This window comes from Scardinius erythrophthalmus (genome assembly GCF_964197995.2).
Source record: "Scardinius erythrophthalmus genome assembly, chromosome: 14".
In the NCBI taxonomy this organism is placed as follows: domain Eukaryota; kingdom Metazoa; phylum Chordata; class Actinopteri; order Cypriniformes; family Leuciscidae; genus Scardinius; species Scardinius erythrophthalmus.
The window spans coordinates 8414059-8431649 of record NC_138234.1 but is presented as its reverse complement, the minus strand read 5'-3'; the positions used below and the strand labels follow the sequence as shown (position 1 = coordinate 8431649).

General features: G+C 35.3%; 1 protein-coding gene across 6 annotated transcripts in view; it reads right to left on the bottom strand.

The window, feature by feature from the left end:
• Positions 1-17591, bottom strand: part of LOC308702304 (uncharacterized protein) — a 271135-nt gene that overhangs the window by 103095 nt on the left and 150449 nt on the right. For 2 of the 6 annotated variants that reach the window (XM_081385035.1, XM_081385034.1), the window contains 3 exons: positions 15756-15878; positions 15585-15613; positions 13082-15311 (listed from right to left, as the gene is read on the bottom strand). In XM_081385035.1, the coding sequence (XP_081241161.1) occupies positions 15195-15311; positions 15585-15613; positions 15756-15878 (269 nt within the window). In that variant the 3' untranslated portion in view covers positions 13082-15194. Of the gene's footprint in view, positions 1-13081; positions 15312-15584; positions 15614-15749; positions 15879-17591 lie in introns of those variants that run through there. The other 4 variants (XM_081385040.1, XM_081385036.1, XM_081385039.1 and 1 more) reach the window with 4 other exon arrangements.

Sequence of the window (17591 nt, the reverse complement as noted above, 5' to 3'; positions counted from 1 at the left end):
AAAGTTCAATTTGAAGCAAATGATATTTGAATATCATATAAAAAGTACATTGTATACTTGTGCCTCAATATATTTCTTTCATCAAACAGTGATTTATTTTTCCATATAAAATCACAAATATATTTTTATTAACTTGATAATTCCATTTGCATCTGTACTGATTAAAACTCTGAGATATGTCACAATGTTTATGATATCAGTTTCTTGATCTTCTGGATCTGATGTCATAAAGCAGAACAGCGACAGTAGCCACGCCCACCAGAGCAGAGAGGACCAATCGGATCACAGCTTCAGTAGAACCACAGCAATGAACATGGACTTCTGAGAGAGAAAAAAGCAATGATACAATAGGATTGTGATATTCAACAAGCTGGCTTTGTTCGGAAAATAAAAATACAGATTCTGTCCATATGTCGAAAATAAAATCCATGACGTTGATGGAAAAAAATCAAATTAAAACAAGCATTATAAGACCACAAATGTGGGAAATTAATGCAGTAAAAGTACAGATAGGCTACATCACTTACAATGTAGCCTTCTCATGTAAAAGTTTTTTTATTTTTTATATAAAATCTACTTAACTACAGTAAGGAGAGTATTTTTAATGTTACTTCACACCCCTGCAAATTACATGCAACATTAATTTATTTAAATTACACTATGTTGTGTTGAGAAGTTTACAATATGCAGTGTTGTATAAAGTACTGGAAAGCAATACTTGAGTAAAAGTACAAGTATCATACTAGAAAAAGACTTTGGTAGAAGTGAAAGTTACCTTTTAGAATATTACTTAAGTAAAAGTCTTAAAGTATCTGATATATACTGTACTTAAGTATCAAAAGTAATTTTCTGATATTTAATGTACTTAAGTAATTGAAGGAGAAGTAAAAGTAATTTTTTTTTAAAGCAAACAGTTAGAACTTTGATTGTGAACTTTATTGTGGCTTTATTGTGGGGTGGGTGGGGAAATTGTTGGGATGTAAAAAAAAATAATCTTGCATCACAATATGCAATATTGACTAATTTGGATAAATATTAGGTACACAAGATAGGCATTAATTTTTCTCAAGAAAAAAAATCTCACCTAATGCTGTAAACATACAGAGAGCCCTATCAGATATAAATACAAGGCGTTTTGTATCATAATAACAACTTTATTTAATGATATAAGTAAAAATATAATAAATATGTAATATAGTACACATATTTAGCTAAATACTCTCTATAGCTCTTTTTGTCTAGCCAACTAACGTGCTATAGCCTATATTATGGTCATCAAATGGCTTTCCTGAGGTAAATGTTATGTGACATAATTGTTCTCCAGTTGTTTTACTGACCCTTTCCGCGGTTGAAAAACACTGATTGATCGATATTATGTATGATGATGAATATACATTTCGGTAAGTTGTACTGTTTCTTTTAACATTGTTCATTCGTGTTTATTTACTATTAGCTAGTAGCCTATAGATGATCGGTTCACGTGCGCTAGGGATGTGTCACGTCACATTTACAAGCGCCGAAACGGTATTTATTGTTTGAATTTCGTAGTAAAAAGCTGAGATTTTTTAGCGCAATTTTCCACCGGACAAAATTGCGCTTGTTAACTCATGATTTCTGTTCTGTGCGTCTGTGCGCACCAATCTTGCACTTCTATCTACTCCTCAACCAGACCACCTAGAGACTTCGGGTTTTCGGCATTATGTAGGAAGGTCTAATCTCGGGAACGCACAAAAAAAAATCCAGGAAAAGATTTACTATCTCTTAGTGTTGTGATCCCATGAGGTGAGAAAATTGCGCTAAAACACTCACCGAGTTTTTATTACTTGTTTTATATCATAAGTAACCTGCTCTGTCTAGTCTGTCGGTCTCCGTGTCCTCTTTGCATCGCGATTTTTCTGTGCGTGAGAAAATGGATGTGTGGCGTGAAAGCGTGTGAAAAGTGTCAATTGCGTGTGTCTCACGGTGAATGCGTGAGAGTTGGCAGCTCTGTGTCAGGGTGGTCGTCTACGATAACGGGAGGTCCTCCAGTAGGTGCTTGTGCTTCCATGGCGGTTTCAGTTGTGCTTCCTCCTCCTTTGGCATGGCAACAAACAACCATTACGCTGAAATAGAGCGCGCGCCGTGCGGAGCGTGCGTAATGCAATCTAGGAGCAGTGATTCGCCAAACCTCCCTTATTGCAGTCGCACACATTTCTTCTGATTTTATTTTGTAGTAACGAGTAACGAAGATGCTTTGTGGAAATATATCGGAGTAAAAGTATACATTTTATCTAGGAAATGTAGTGGAGTAAAAGTGAAAGTTGAAATAAATTTAAATAGCGAAGTAAAGTACAGATACGTGAAATTTCTACTTAAGTACAGTAACGAAGTATTTGTACTCCGTTACATTACAACACTGACAATATGTGATGTTCAATTCATAGTAATTGCGTACTATAACACATGTAATGTGGAACTGCACCACTAGGGGCTCTAGTGGTAAATTGTTGAGTAATGCAGAAAAAAGAAAGAATAAAGTTGTAATGTTAGTTGTTCACCGCATGGATGTGTTCTGTGAAAGGGTGAAATCACCACACACTAGAAAGTTTTACTAGATATGACATTAAATCAGGTCACGTAAGTTCCTGAACAGAAAAAACAGGATACACTTAATCTAGTGTACGCAAGGCTCACACGTGAGTTGTTCCACAAGGTAGCAACACTGGCCCGTTGTTTCACAGTAGAAAAACAAAAGTAGAGACAGAACAACAACAACAAAATACCAGAGACGACAACAACATCAGACGCCCGCATTGACAAGTGCTTGTGTGAGGAGGTTATGAGAGCCACAACTTTATCTTTAAAGAATACAAAGTCATTTTTATCTGTCATAACTTCTGGAGAAAAATAGCACAGACACTGGGCAAAGATTAATCTTTCTAGAGCGTACGTGTCGTTCGCACATGCTATCAAATGGAGTATAGTTTGAAAGGCTATGTGTTTGACTGTACACACTGTGTACACACACACACACCAAAAAACTAAGTTTGGGCTTTAGCCTCAAAGACCGCTCTAAAGGACAATTAGGCCCTGTCCCAAATGGCACCCTACACCCTCGCGGTCTTCCTCTGAGTCCACACTTTCATGACGTAACGCCGCTTTGACTGTCGGGTAAGTTTAAAGTCTGTGGAGTTCACTTCAGTGCAACTCTGCAAAAGTGTGCATCAAGGGCGTATATCGGCCGCAAAGGGGGAACTCGCGGGCACCCTGCTGAAAACTAAACTGACAAATGGGACAATCTAGGGTCTTGTGGACTTAATGGACATGAGCACACAGTGACCATTGTAAGTCCAGAAGAACACATGAAGTGTGCTGTTTGTGACAAGGCCTTAGAGAGTGTGGATTTAGCGTGTGTTAAGTGTACTGCACTTTGGCACTTTTCAGACATGAGACAGTCTTACACACTTACTTCATGTCGCATACACCCGCTGTCAAGTGGCTAAAACCTCAAGTGTGGGTATTTGGACAGATCCCAATATCAGTTCAGCAACATGTAAGTCAGATTGTAAACATGTCTGTTGGCAGAGGGATGTGTGGAGTAGCGTAACAAATGAGTGAACAAATAAATCCTTTAGTTAAAATGAGCTCATATGAATGTTGTTGGACGTGCTGTCCTTAAAACACAAAAAAAAATAACGACTTTATTCCACTTTTCATTTCCTTCTCTCTGGGCCTCGGGTCTTTTCGCATAGTGTTTAAGCGTAGTTGCACGTCACCACGTAGGCTCACTATTGGCCGACGCTGGTCATGTGTGATACATGGTGACGTGCAACACAGACGCGCAACGCTTAAACACTATGTGTTTGTTTGTTTTTGCGCACAAAAAGTATTTTCGTCGCTTTATAAACTTAAGATTGAGCCACTGGAGTCACTTGGACTATATTAACAATGTCTTTAATACATTTTCTGGGCCAGCAAGTTTTTTTTATGGAGGAGTGATCCAGATCTCAGATTTCATCAAAAATATCTTAATTTGTGTTCCGAAGATGAACGAAGGTCTTACGGGGTTGGAACAACATGAGGGTGAGTAATTACTGACAGAATTTTCATTTTTGGGTGAACTAACCCTTTAATGCAGTTATTAGAGAGAGAGAGAGAGAGAGAGAGAGAGAGAGAGAGAGAGAATTACCTGAGTCTGTGTGTCTGTCAACAGTGTTCGGCAGCAGCGTCTCTACTGTAAGTTTATCGGCTTCAAAAACAGCGCCGTTATTTCCACGCTAGAAAAGTCATGTAACTTTAAAGCTGTTACACTATTTTACTGATTAAATCGTCAAAGCAGCGCTGAAAACACGTTTCTTTGTGAGTGTGTGTCTGTACTGTATGTGTGTGTGCGTTTGAGCGGGAGAAATGTGCTGTCTGGACATAATCAAACATAATTTTGTACAAAAAAAAAACATTTAAATAATGTCGTTTTTATCCTATTCTTTACTATATTTATTTGCTTGTTCACTGTCGCTATGGGTTTTGGATATTTTGTTGTTGAGGGTTGTAAGGACCTTTGAAAGAACTGAAATCATTTGCTGAAGTGATATGGAATAATTGAAGCCTCAGAACGTTCGTCAACCAATCAGATTCAAGCATTCAACATCCCCGTAAAAATCAATGTGATTCTGACCTTTCTATGAGCCTGAGCCTGTCAATCAACATTAGAGCGCCTCCCTCAGGCTGAATTAGGCAAATACACTAGACATGACATCTACTACCAAAGTGTGTCTGCATGTTTATGTAAAACTAGCGGTCAATCATAAACTAGCGCTACGACACAGAATCTGCCTCCCCTAAATGTATTAATAGACTGTCAATAAATGTGAAGAACTTCAATGATCTGTACTCACCATAGACAGAAACATTGAATGTTTTTGATGACAGTTCAGATGCGATTATCTTTACTTCATAGAGTCCAGCATGTTCAGTTCTGATGTTTGTGATGGTCAGAGATCCAGTTTGATGATCCAGCTTCAGTCTGTCTCTGAATCTCCCATCAGGAACATCATCATATGTGGAGAAGACTCCAGAATCTCGGTTTATTTTAGCTATCAGAGACTCTTCTGCTCCAAACTTCCACAGTATGTCGTCATGTGTGTGTATTTCAGTAACATCAGTGTGTAGAAGCACAGATTCTCCCTCCATCACTGACACTGACTGTATTTCATTTGTTTCAACAACAAACACACCTGAAGAACAAGAACATGAACAGATTAAGTCTATGTTGGTTTAAGCCTGGCATCAGTTTTGTAAAGTTTAAATATGAACTGATACAAAAAGTGAAAAGATTCATTATAGTCATTTCCATTATTCCGATCTCACAACAAGTTTAATTTGATTCATCTGTGAAGAACTGCAAATAAAAAATACATCCTAGCTTGTTACTGATATTAAGCCATAAAAAATTTCACAACTTACAGATCATAAGCCACCAACACAAACAGAACAAAACACGCATTTGATCCATTTTCATCAGTTGTTCAGTGAGAAGATCATCCACTGAAAACACTCAAGCTCTTCATCTGATGTGTGAATCCTCCCATGACAGTTTGACCAACCTAGTTCACACACACACATACACTCACACTCAAACACACTTCCACTGAACTCATGTTATAAATGTAGTTAGGCGACATATAAATATTCTTCTGACTCTTATGGACTTCAACTTCTGAGAGGAACTGAAACCTGCAGTTTGGTTTCTTCAGAAATGTTTTTTTTTTAATCTGTTGGACAAACATCTTGTGCAGGAGAGTGACCATGTATGTACGTCTTTTGTAGGTGAAAGTCTTTTCTGAACAGAAATATATCCATGGATGATTTACCGGAAGATACAAACAGCAAACGTTTTTCTTTTTCCATGTTCTGTTTGTGCATAACCCAAAAACAATGCTGTTTTGTGATGAGCGATTAACTGTTTACAAATGTGTCCAAGCATGGGTTTGACTTTATGATGTCATGTTAATTTAAATCTTCAGTCAGCAACTGATTATTATTAAAAAATGTGTCCAAGTGTGTGCCGACTATGGCAAGCCCTTTAACATTTAAAAGCTAAGCACATTATATGAGTTAAGAATAAAAATGTCTGTCTGAGAGTCTCTCATGAGTGTATAAATAGCCGATCGTGGAATTTTCTGTGCCGAAGAAATATGTCAGAGTGAATTGTTTTTCAGATTACACAGTCACATATAGCTTATATATATCCGGGATAAAGATTTAAAAATGTTTCTCTTCAAACTACGCAGAACAATAATAATTAATAATTTATTCGACATAGAAAAAAATATAAATCACTGCGATGCCCCATGAACGTCGCTGCGCATGCGTCATTGCGTTCAAGGCGCTGCCACGAGGCCGCAAGAGCTGCTACAGCTATGGGGGTATTATTGTTGCATTATTCCAAATAAATAGATTCATATTCACAAATAAATGTAAAGAGATTCACAAAAATGTATCGAATTCACAAATAAATAGATTAAGATCCACAAATAAATGTAAAGAGTTTCACAAAAAAATATAAAATGCACAAATAAATAAAATGAGATTTGCAAATAAATAAAATATTTACAAATGTTTTATAATTTTACAAACACAACTCTGTCTGGCATTTATTTGTGAATCGGTTCCTGTGCATTTGTAAATCGCTGCACACATTTGTGAATCGGTTCCTGTGCATTTTTAAATCGCTGCACACATTTGTGAATCGGTTCCTGTGCATTTGTAAATCGCTGCACACATTTGTGAATCGGTTCCTGTGCATTTTTAAATCCCCTCACGCATTTGTGGATTTTGAAACACTTCTAGCGTCGACGTGCAGACAAATCCACAAATACGTGGACTCCACCCACCGTGTACTCAAGCCAATCAGATAACGGCCACATCGAGCTGGCCAATCGTAGCACGTTCTCGCTTCAACCAATGACGTTTGGCTTTACACTGGGAGATCTTGCTCTGAGTCTGAATAACTGCTCATTCATCTGCATTTGCTCAAATAGGAAGTGTACGTGTAAAGGCCCATAAAATATGTTTAAAATTTGGATTTTGTTAGAATTACACCATTAAACTGCTTGTCAAGCCAATAAGCCACAATTTTTATGAGCCTTGAAAAAATTAAGCCAGAGAAACAGCACTTTGCATCTCTGTTATGGGAACAACGCGTTATGGACGCGTCACGTTATTCAAGATAGAACAGAAAAGCATCAAGTAGCTGACTAATGAATAACTGGGTTCAACCCATAAATAGCTACACGAGTTTTTAATTTGCATTGCAAGATTTTTATTTGCAGCATCGACCCCAGTAGCCTACTACACGCGGATGCTGAGGCTCGTACTGTTACATATTGGGTGGTCATTTGGGCTCATATATGGTATTCTACATTACATTTATTTATGTTCTATTGCTCACCGCGACTGTGCTTTAAAAGGCAAAATCGTATGTTCTGTAATTTCTTGCATCGTGTCTATCCCGTGCGAGGCTACACTGGGCAAACCGAATGTGCAAAACATTTGTCCTAATTGCGTGAAGTAGCCGCTACATCAGAAGAAGTCCGGGCATCCGTTTACTATCAATGAATGCCCCGCGTCCAGGACACTATCACGAAATATGATTTTTCAAGTAACCAGCACTAGTCAATAAGTAGGCTACGATCAGAGCCATTAAGAGTACGATTATGCAGACATGTCTGCAGCTAAGCAGACGTCTCATAGGGAACATGTGTTAACATTTCAAACATGCTAGTTTTACATTATTTGAAACTGCTACGGCAGCAGTGAATAGATAGTGCCTATTTGCTTTTGACGCGCTGTGTCGCGCCTCTTGCCGGTGTAGAGACTGTTCATGATGCTCGGGATCTCTGATTATCATAATTCCCTGAATGTATCCTGATGGAAATATAAAGAGGCCTTAAACTCCAACAATCTTTTGAAAACAGAGTGTTTTTAACACAGAGACAGTTCAGCGCTACTACTGCTCCTTTCAAGGATGCAAGAATCAGTTCCCGCCCCGAGTGTAAAGCCAAACGTGATTGGTTGAAGCGAGAACGTGCTACGATTGGCCAGCTCGATGTGGCCGTTATCTGATTGGCTTGAGTACACGGTGGGTGGAGTCCACGTATTTGTGGATCTGTCTGCACGTCGACGCTAGAAGTGTTTCAAAATCCACAAATGCGTGAGGGGATTTAAAAATGCACAGGAACCGATTCACAAATGTGTGCAGCGATTTACAAATGCACAGGAACCGATTCACAAATGTGTGCAGTGATTTACAAATGCACAGGAACCGATTCACAAATGTGTGCAGTGATTTACAAATGCACAGGAACCGATTCACAAATAAATGCCAGACAGAGTTGTGTTTGTAAAATTATAAAACATTTGTAAATATTTTATTTATTTGCAAATCTCATTTTATTTATTTGTGCATTTTATATTTTTTTGTGAAACTCTTTACATTTATTTGTGGATCTTAATCTATTTATTTGTGAATTCGATACATTTTTGTGAATCTCTTTACATTTATTTGTGAATATGAATCTATTTATTTGGAATAATGCAACAATAATACCCCCATATACAGCTATACCTTGAAGCTAAAAATGGATCGCTTTGTTGGACAAAAGAGGAGCAGAGAAGATGCAAGGGGGATGAGGTGGTGAGAGCCTAGGCTATGAGAATTATGGAAGCTTGTTTCCGCCACAGAATAAAACATTTTAAAAGATAATTGCGACTTTTTATCTCGCAATTCTGTCTTTATTTCTCAGAATTGCGAGATATAAAGTCAGAATTGAATGAAATAAAGTCGCAATTGCGTGTTATAAAGTCAGAATTGCATGAAATGAAGTCGCAGTTGCGTGTTGAAAAATCAGAATTGCGAGATATAAAGTCAGAATTGCGTCTTATAAAGTCAGAATTCTGATTTTTTTTCTCTTAATTGCGACTTTATATCACGCGATTCTAACTTTATAACACATAATTGCGAGTTTATATCTCACAATTCTGACATATTTTCTCAGAATTGTGAGATATAAACTCACAATTGTGAGATATTTAAAGTCCAATTCGAAGGAAAAACATGACTTTTTTTTTTTTTTTACCTAGTTTAGGCTATATCATGCAATTCTGCTAATTCTGCATAAAACTTCATATTTCGCAATTGTGAGACAAAAAGTCAGAATTGTGAGAGAAAAAGTCGCAATTACTATTAATTATTTATTATTCAGTGGGACGCAAGCTTCCATAGAGAATAGATACTATTTTGTAAATATGTTTTCTGTCATGGGTGTGGCTATGGCAATTAAAGTTCAAGCATATTGTTTGCAAACGGCAATTGATTAATTAATTAAAAACAAAGTAGTTGATGCTGTGTTGTTGTTTTTGTTGTTTAGTAGCAGTAATATGCAGTTATTAGCCGTCTCCAATGTATTTTTTGTTGGTTTTCATGAGACCCCCTCTTGAAATGACCAGGACCCCCCCCCCCCCCAATCAAAATTGTCTGGAGTCGCCACTGCTCTGATCAGACATCTAAATATAATTTATATGAAATATATAAACCATAAACAAGAGTATATAATGAGAATAATACGATTAAACAAAGAAAAAATTTAAAGCATACTATATTTGAATATCATATAAAATAAGTACATTGTATACTTGTGACTCAATATATTTCTTTCATCAAACAGTGATTTATTTTTCCATATAAAATCACAAATATATTTTTATAAGACTTCCGGCTTAATCTATGGAGTAGGACGCAACTTTCGGAGCTCCTGCAGTTAAATTACGTTCATTGGCACATTTTCGCGTTATTTTTCTTGGTGTGTGTTCTAACACTTCTTCTTTAAGTATTGCTGAGTAAAATGCCTGCTACTGTAAACCCAAATCTGGCAATGCTCCATCTGCTGCGCTTCAGCGGCCTGCTGCACACGCTTCATCCCCGCCTGGTAGTGATTCCTCCTCCCCTTACGACAGTGCTGTAAATTTAGTAAATTTACTCCTGCAATAAAGCCATAAAACGCACCCTGGAAAGAAGATAGCAAAGACAGAGCACAGAGCACATTGTTCTGCCCAAACTTATCTCCTTGTTTATATACTCATCCATCCCCCCTCCACAAGCCACTAAGAGTCATTAAGAATGTCTTTATATGTATCTTTTGAATCTATTGTTTTTCCTTTTCATGTTTGGTATCATTTGAAGTGTCTCAGTGCCATTGGTAAAATGGTCTTAATTGCATTGCAGTCATTGGTATTATGAGAAAGATTGAGAACTTAGGAGAATCCTGTTCTCCTCTCTGGGTGATGTCTCTTTAAGATATCTCTCGAGACCAGGTGCTCCCCCCTGGGGGACATGAACTGATCCAAAACAATTGGATAACCCTTTTGTTCTGGTCTGGGTATTTAAGGCGAGGGGACAGAGCAGTCTTTGGGACTCTTTACCAGGATCCCCCATTCAGTGATGTTTCAGTGTTCTCCTGTTGAGCGCTGACACACCACTGTGTGTCTCTGTCAGGAATGCACTGCTTACTTTTAGAGTCATCTTTGAGTAACTGATGTCATGTATTTATTATTTCTGAATTGGCTTTTAATCACTTGTTTAATTGGCATGATACAATTTTTACCTGACAAATAAATGTTACATCTTGATTTATTCTGAGGTTTCTGAAATCATTATTTTAGTAGATTATGAGGAGGCTGGTGCTCCCGCAGTTCTGTGTCCAGGATAGCTCAAACTAAAGAATTTAAGTTCAGTTTTATAATATTTAATGTGAACGGATACAAAATATGACACACACACACACACACACACACACACACACACACACACACACACACACACACACACACACACACACACACACACACACAGAAACTTTATAGTTACATTTAAATGTCCTTCTGGTTCTTATTAAGACTTTAAATGTTCTTGTTCATATAAAAAACACATAATTTATTTTTGTCATCTGATACTGATAATGTTGGATATTGGAATAATGTATACATTTTCTTCGTGGTAAAATATAGTGTAATTGTTCCTCTTCTTCTGAGTCAGAATGAAACCGGCTGCTGTTTGATTTCCTTAGAAACGGTTTGATCTGTTGGCTGGACAAAGACAGAGTGATCATTTATGAATATAGTTTAAGGGATTCTTCCTCTCCTGCTATTTATGAACATCACAGTCTGACTTCAGCTAACAGTGAAATCAACAGTAACACTTTATAAGACTGTTCCGTCATTAATGAATAACTACACAGAACCAAATGAGTAATTTAACACTTATAACAAATTTACTTATAATGAATTTTACTATTATTAATTAATGAATTAGTAAGTAACTAATATCGCTCAGTTGACTGAGGTAGTTCACTATTATCTAATCAATAACTGTTTTTTTTTTCATTCCTCCCAAGGGACTAGGAACTACTACAGGTTCATAATTAACATGAATAATGCATAATATATAATTAATTGATATAATTAATTAAGTGAAGATCATGGTAACACTAATGACTCAAGTATTACCAAATCCATCGGAAGGAATTAGGCTTCTACTACACTGTTAAAAATTACCTGTACATTTTACAGTAAAATACTGGCAGCAGGGTTGCCAGCCAGTTACTGTATTTTTTTACAGTAGCGTTTCTGTAATTTAATTGACAGAGTTTTACTGTATTCTCTGATTACAGTAAATAACTGTATTTTTAAAATTGTTGTATTTTTTTACAGTAAGCTACAGAATCTCTGTATTTGATATGTCTAGAGGAAGTATGTAAAATGGAGAAAATACAATATATTTTCCTGATTTCTGAATATTAATGACTTTTAATGAATTTTAAATGTAAATTATTTATCAACTGCATAAACTTTAAACAATTTTTTTTTAAATACATAAAGTGTTGTATAATGCACAACTTAATTCCCCTATTACTTCACAAAACAAAAACATAATTCAACATACTAATCTTAAAAAAACAGGTCAAAATGTATTTAATTTATAACTTTAAAATCTGTATGAAACAAAGTCATAAAACAGTGTATTTTGTATTATTTTGATTTCATTTTTATTTACAAAATTTATCGAAATAAATTAAAATAAATATTTTTAAATTACTTGAAACAAATTAGCCGTCATGGCCCTTCACACAAAGAAGAAATACACAAACAACATACATTTAAAGACACGGATGAATTTGCACCACTTCATTACCAGATAAACATGTCCAAACAACAAGGCCCAAGTGAGTCCAACACACTTCTGATCAAAAATGGAGAACAATTCAGCTCCAGAATGCTGTTCCATCACAGGCTGCAAAAAGTGCCTATAAATATTGAAAAGAACAAAGAGGACAATATATCAAAAATCACTGAGTTGCTGTCAGATACTGCAAGTTTAATCTTCTAGATCAGTCGAATTCACAAATGAATGTTATTTATTGTGAACCAGTTGATGTAAAAGAATCGGTTCTAAAGATTTGCTCACTAACAGAGATCTTGATTTAATATAGTTAATAAAGTTAAACACAGTTTTTTTTAAATGACATGCTCCTTCCTACACCAAATACGAACACGTTTTCTATCATGTCTTTCTATGAGAGACGATGGAGCCAGTCTGAGCGTCAGTGGCGAGGAAAGAGTTAAAGTCTCCTGTGGTAGAAATCAAGCTTTTAATGTTGTTTATATGTCTGTGTTTTTAATCTGATTTAAGACAAACCATGTGCAAAGTATTTTCTATTTAAAAGACAGTCTCAAAAGCAGTTTGGAAAATGCATTCATGATGTACTACTCGATTATTATATATCGTGAACACAAAAAAAGTTACGGACTGCAGCTTTAACCTTGTAAGCCACAAGTTGTACATGTTATTAAATGACCATTAAGCTCATTCTTCTTTGTCTAATCGATACTGCTAATTAAAAAAAAAGTTTATTATAATTGTATTTTTGACCCACTGCAAGATTTTCTAAAGTTTACAGCTAAATCATTACTATTTTTACAAACGTACTGCCTAAATTTTGCATAACAGCATCAGAAAATTAGGTTTTAAAAATCCAAAAGATTATAATAAAAGACTTCAGCCGTTATAAGTGAATAAGATCTGTTTTAATTGCACTTATTACATGAACATACACACATATGTTGATTTATTTACTATTTTCCAGAAAATAATATAGTTTATATGTGCTTCAAAGCACGGTTTCCTTGACGGATGCAAAGTAAAAAAAAAAAAAAAAAAAAAAAAAAAAAAGAGAGAATGACTATATTCTACTAAGGTCGTGGTTCAGGCTTTTGTGAGGAGTTTGGCATATTATACTTTAGCTATGACACTGAAATGACTTTTCTGAAAACATTTATAACTACAGACACGATGACCACTTCTAAATCCTGCCGGCATAAATACATAAATGACACAAATAATTACATATCATATCAACAGTGGACAATCACATCACAGCAAAACCTTCTTTAAGAATAGAACTAAGAGAGACATGAAATGGAGAAAACATTTATAACGAAGAGATGATATGAATAATGAATAATTAACATTAACAGTAAAAAAAAAAAAAGATCAGAATGCCATCTCAAATGCTTCATAAAAGGTTACATGTTTCAAGACATTTGTTAAAACAAATTACACATAAAAGCAATTAACTTTTTGCACATTTAGCGAAGACAAAACGTGCTTTATGATACAAAATGCAAATTGTTGTTTTACCAGTATCTGTGAAATATGCTCAATACCAGTAGAAGGCTTATGCAACAGTAAGTAACACTTATGGAAAATAATATATAAAAAATACATTACATAAACTCATTTTAGGCATTTTGTTCAGTGCAGTTTTACAGGTTCAGTTCCTGAGATTCAGAGTTTGATCAAGGACACAATGGTGATATTTCATGGATCAACTCTTGCAGGATTTGAACCTTTTACACTTTAACCACAAAAATACGACACCGCAAACAAAGTGCTTCATAAACTTTAACATTTTCTGCTGAAAACACCAGTTTAGAGTAACATTAATGTTAGAAATAACATCATACTGGTGTTTTCATCAGATGTTCCTCTATAGTGTTGTGAAAATGCTAATGCTGAAACTGTAAATATAACGTTACTAGTATCGGTAGTATTGGCGTGACCTGTGTGTTGTTTCACTGACAGCTTCTCCATCAGTATGGAATTACTTGAAGTTGTTAAAAATGTTCATCTTGATCAAGTATTCATGTTCACAACCTGTTATAAATGAATGTAACCATAAGCAGAAAAAAAAATTAAAAAAATAAAAACCATGCAGGTCTTGCAGTGTAAATGCTGCTGTTATTAAAGTCCCACTGAAGGGCCTGGAACGCACAGGTTTGTTTGATGCCTAGATGTAATTTCCACTCAAACAGGAAGCTAAGGCGGGACATATTGAATGTCATAGGGCCTCCCGCTTTTCAAATAGCCAATAGCGTCTAGTTTACTTCACAGACTTTAATTAGTACTTGACAGCACCATGAAGCGAATCCCAGCGCTGATGATACGTTGGATTCAACAGCATAGGGGGCGGAGCTTTAGATTCTAGAGAGCGTTTGATTGGACAGAAGATGTGATGAGAAGCTGAAGTCCGCGGTGATGTCTTAAAATCCATGATCCATTTTAGCGGAAGTGAGAGACTGTAGGTTTTGAAAGCTTGTTTCTCCTAAATGCAAATTTTGCCATTCTTCCGGAGCGCATTAACTTATTCATAAACATAAGGCTAACATATTCATACTGATAGCTAAAAAACTCAAATTATGATTTCAGGGGGTCTTTACAGATTACAGAGAAACGGAGAAATCACGTCCTGACTGTTTCTGTCCGAGTCAATTTAGCAGCTTTAATAAACATTTACACTCTGAAAATCCTCAAGCGCTCTCTGTACTATTGGAGGTAATGTTCTCCTTTGTTTCTTACTAATTAACCGTTTGCCTTTTCTGAAGCAATGTTTGCATATTTTAAAATATATTTAGGCTTATTATTTAAATAACTAATAAACAAACTATTTTGAATGAGTTAAAATTGGTGTCAAGGTGAAATGTCTCTAGTATTGGTGCCAACTAATGAAATCTTGGTATCGTGACACTCTTTCTCTGTGAGCGATGTGAGTTTCTTCTCGTTTCCCATCTTCTCTTTTAATGAAAGTATCAAAACAATAGTGTTATGTTGGCGTCTCATTGGCCGCCTCAGCCTCAGTCTGATTAAGGTTCGAGTCACTGAGATTCTTCATCAGAAAAGTGTCTCTCTGATCAGGGGACGAGTCTTCAGCTCCACTTTCCTGTATATAAAAAAACACAGATAAACAGAAAGAAAAAGAAATAAACCGGATTGATGTTTGAGTTACACAAAGGCTTGGAATTGTAAAAAATAACAAAATATCTTAAAATGTAGGATGTTTCTCTTCACATTTATTAGAATAATTCATCTTTCCTAAAGAACCTGCACATTTAAATGCTTGAAATATTATTTAAATAAATTACAAACATTTATTGAGTGCACAGATGTGAATCTGTTTTGCAGTCAGACAGATTCAGTTGATGTAGTTTCTCACCTGATTATCGCGCTCCGTCCTGTTCGCTTCTGGAGGAAAAACAACAAACTCTATTAAACACTTAACTTTGGTTAGACTCAAATATTGAAAATTCTCACATCTTTTTAAGATCTCATCTCATATTAAATCTCATCTTTCCATCTTATTAAATCATTTGTATGTTACACTCACTGTTCCTTCTTGCTCTGTGCTTGCAATAACAGTAAATCACAGCAACAATCAGAAGAACAGCAACAGCGACAGCGACAGCAACTGCTGCATATATTCCTAGCTGGAATGGAGTCGGACCTGGACCTGGAAGAGATAAAGACAGACAGTCATTGTTTGTTGTCAAAGTAACTTATAAATCAACTTCAACAATAGTTTTGTCTGATATTTATTTCTATGCTTTGGTCATCCGTTGTATGATGTGGATTTAAGTGGTAAATGGCTCCATCTTGTGTGTTTTTGAAGAACTAGCAGCTAAAACACTTAATAAAAGAATATTTATACATTCATTTTTCATCTTAATAACATTAGTTAATAACTTTTTTTTTTTGCATGTGAATAATTCTTTTGTCAAACAGACCTCAATGAAAACATTTACTGGGTTGATATAAACATTTTTTTAACATATTTTTTTGTTAACTTCAAATCCACTGCACTTTGGATTCTTGGTGAACTAAGAAGAAAAAAATAGATGTATTTAAACTGATGATAATAAAAGGTGATAAGAGATTATATTGACCAGAACAAAACAGTTAAACTACCACGTATAGAAAAACTAGTTTGTTTTTAAATCATAAAGCACTGAAGTTAAAGTTAAAGCTGTAAATTACAGTTTAAGAGTAAATGTGTTTTTCTACACTACCAGTCGATAGTTTTGGTAAGATTTTTGAAGCAAGTCTCTTCTGCTCACCAAGGCTGCATTCATTTGGTTAAAAATAGATATATTATTATTATTATGACAATTTAAAATAATAGTTTTCTATTTTGATATATTTAAAAGTGTAATTTATTCCTGTGATCAAAGCTGAATTTTCAGCATCATTTCTCCAGTCTTCAGTGTCACATGATCCTTCAGAAATCATTCTAATATGATGATTTGATGCTCAAAAAACATTCATATTATTATCAATGTTGAAAACAGTTATTTACATTTTTATTTCAGGATTCTTTGATGAATAGAAAGTTCAAAAGAACCGTGTTTATTTGAAAAAAAAAAAACACATAGAAACAAAAACACATAGAAAACAGCTGTTTTACACTGTAATAATATTTCACAATATTACTGTTTTTTTTTTTATTTTTTATCAAATAAATGCAGCCTTGGACAGCGGAAGAGACTTCTTTCAAAAACATAAAACATCTTACCGATCCAAAACTTTTCTCTGGTGATGTAGATGCTGTGTTTCAAATAAACATAGGAAAAGAAAAATAGAAAACACTGTTGTGAATTTGGCCTTTTTCTTTAATTTTATTTATTTATTTATTTTCCCATATACATATGTACTACATATTTCACAATCCCAAGTAGACTACACTACTAAATTGAGTACACTACATTACCCATACACCCCCTGGTTAAGGTCTATAAGTAGGCCTCACTTCCTTCCTTTGTTTCCTTTGCATTGGTGAGGTGTGGGTGTTTGAATGGAGACCCAACCATGTCCTTTGAGTCCTTTCCTTAAGATGCGTTAAGTAAGTTTGTTTTGCCAATTGTATTGTTTGAATTTATTTATTTCAATTGTTTGGTTTGAGTATATATATGTTATGTTTGATGAATTATATGAGTTTGATTTCCTTTATTGTATCGTTTGTAGTGACTTAAAACCATCTTGTATATCCAATCCATCCTGTCCATCTGTTGGCATCTGTCTATTTACAACGTGTGAATCTGCAATCCATGAACTTTATGCCATATGAATTGCCCAGGACTTAATCATCTTGAACTGAAAATAAAAGAGAGCAAAGGACTGGTATTTGTCCCGTGTTTTAATCAGACACGCCATCAAGTTTCTACAACTC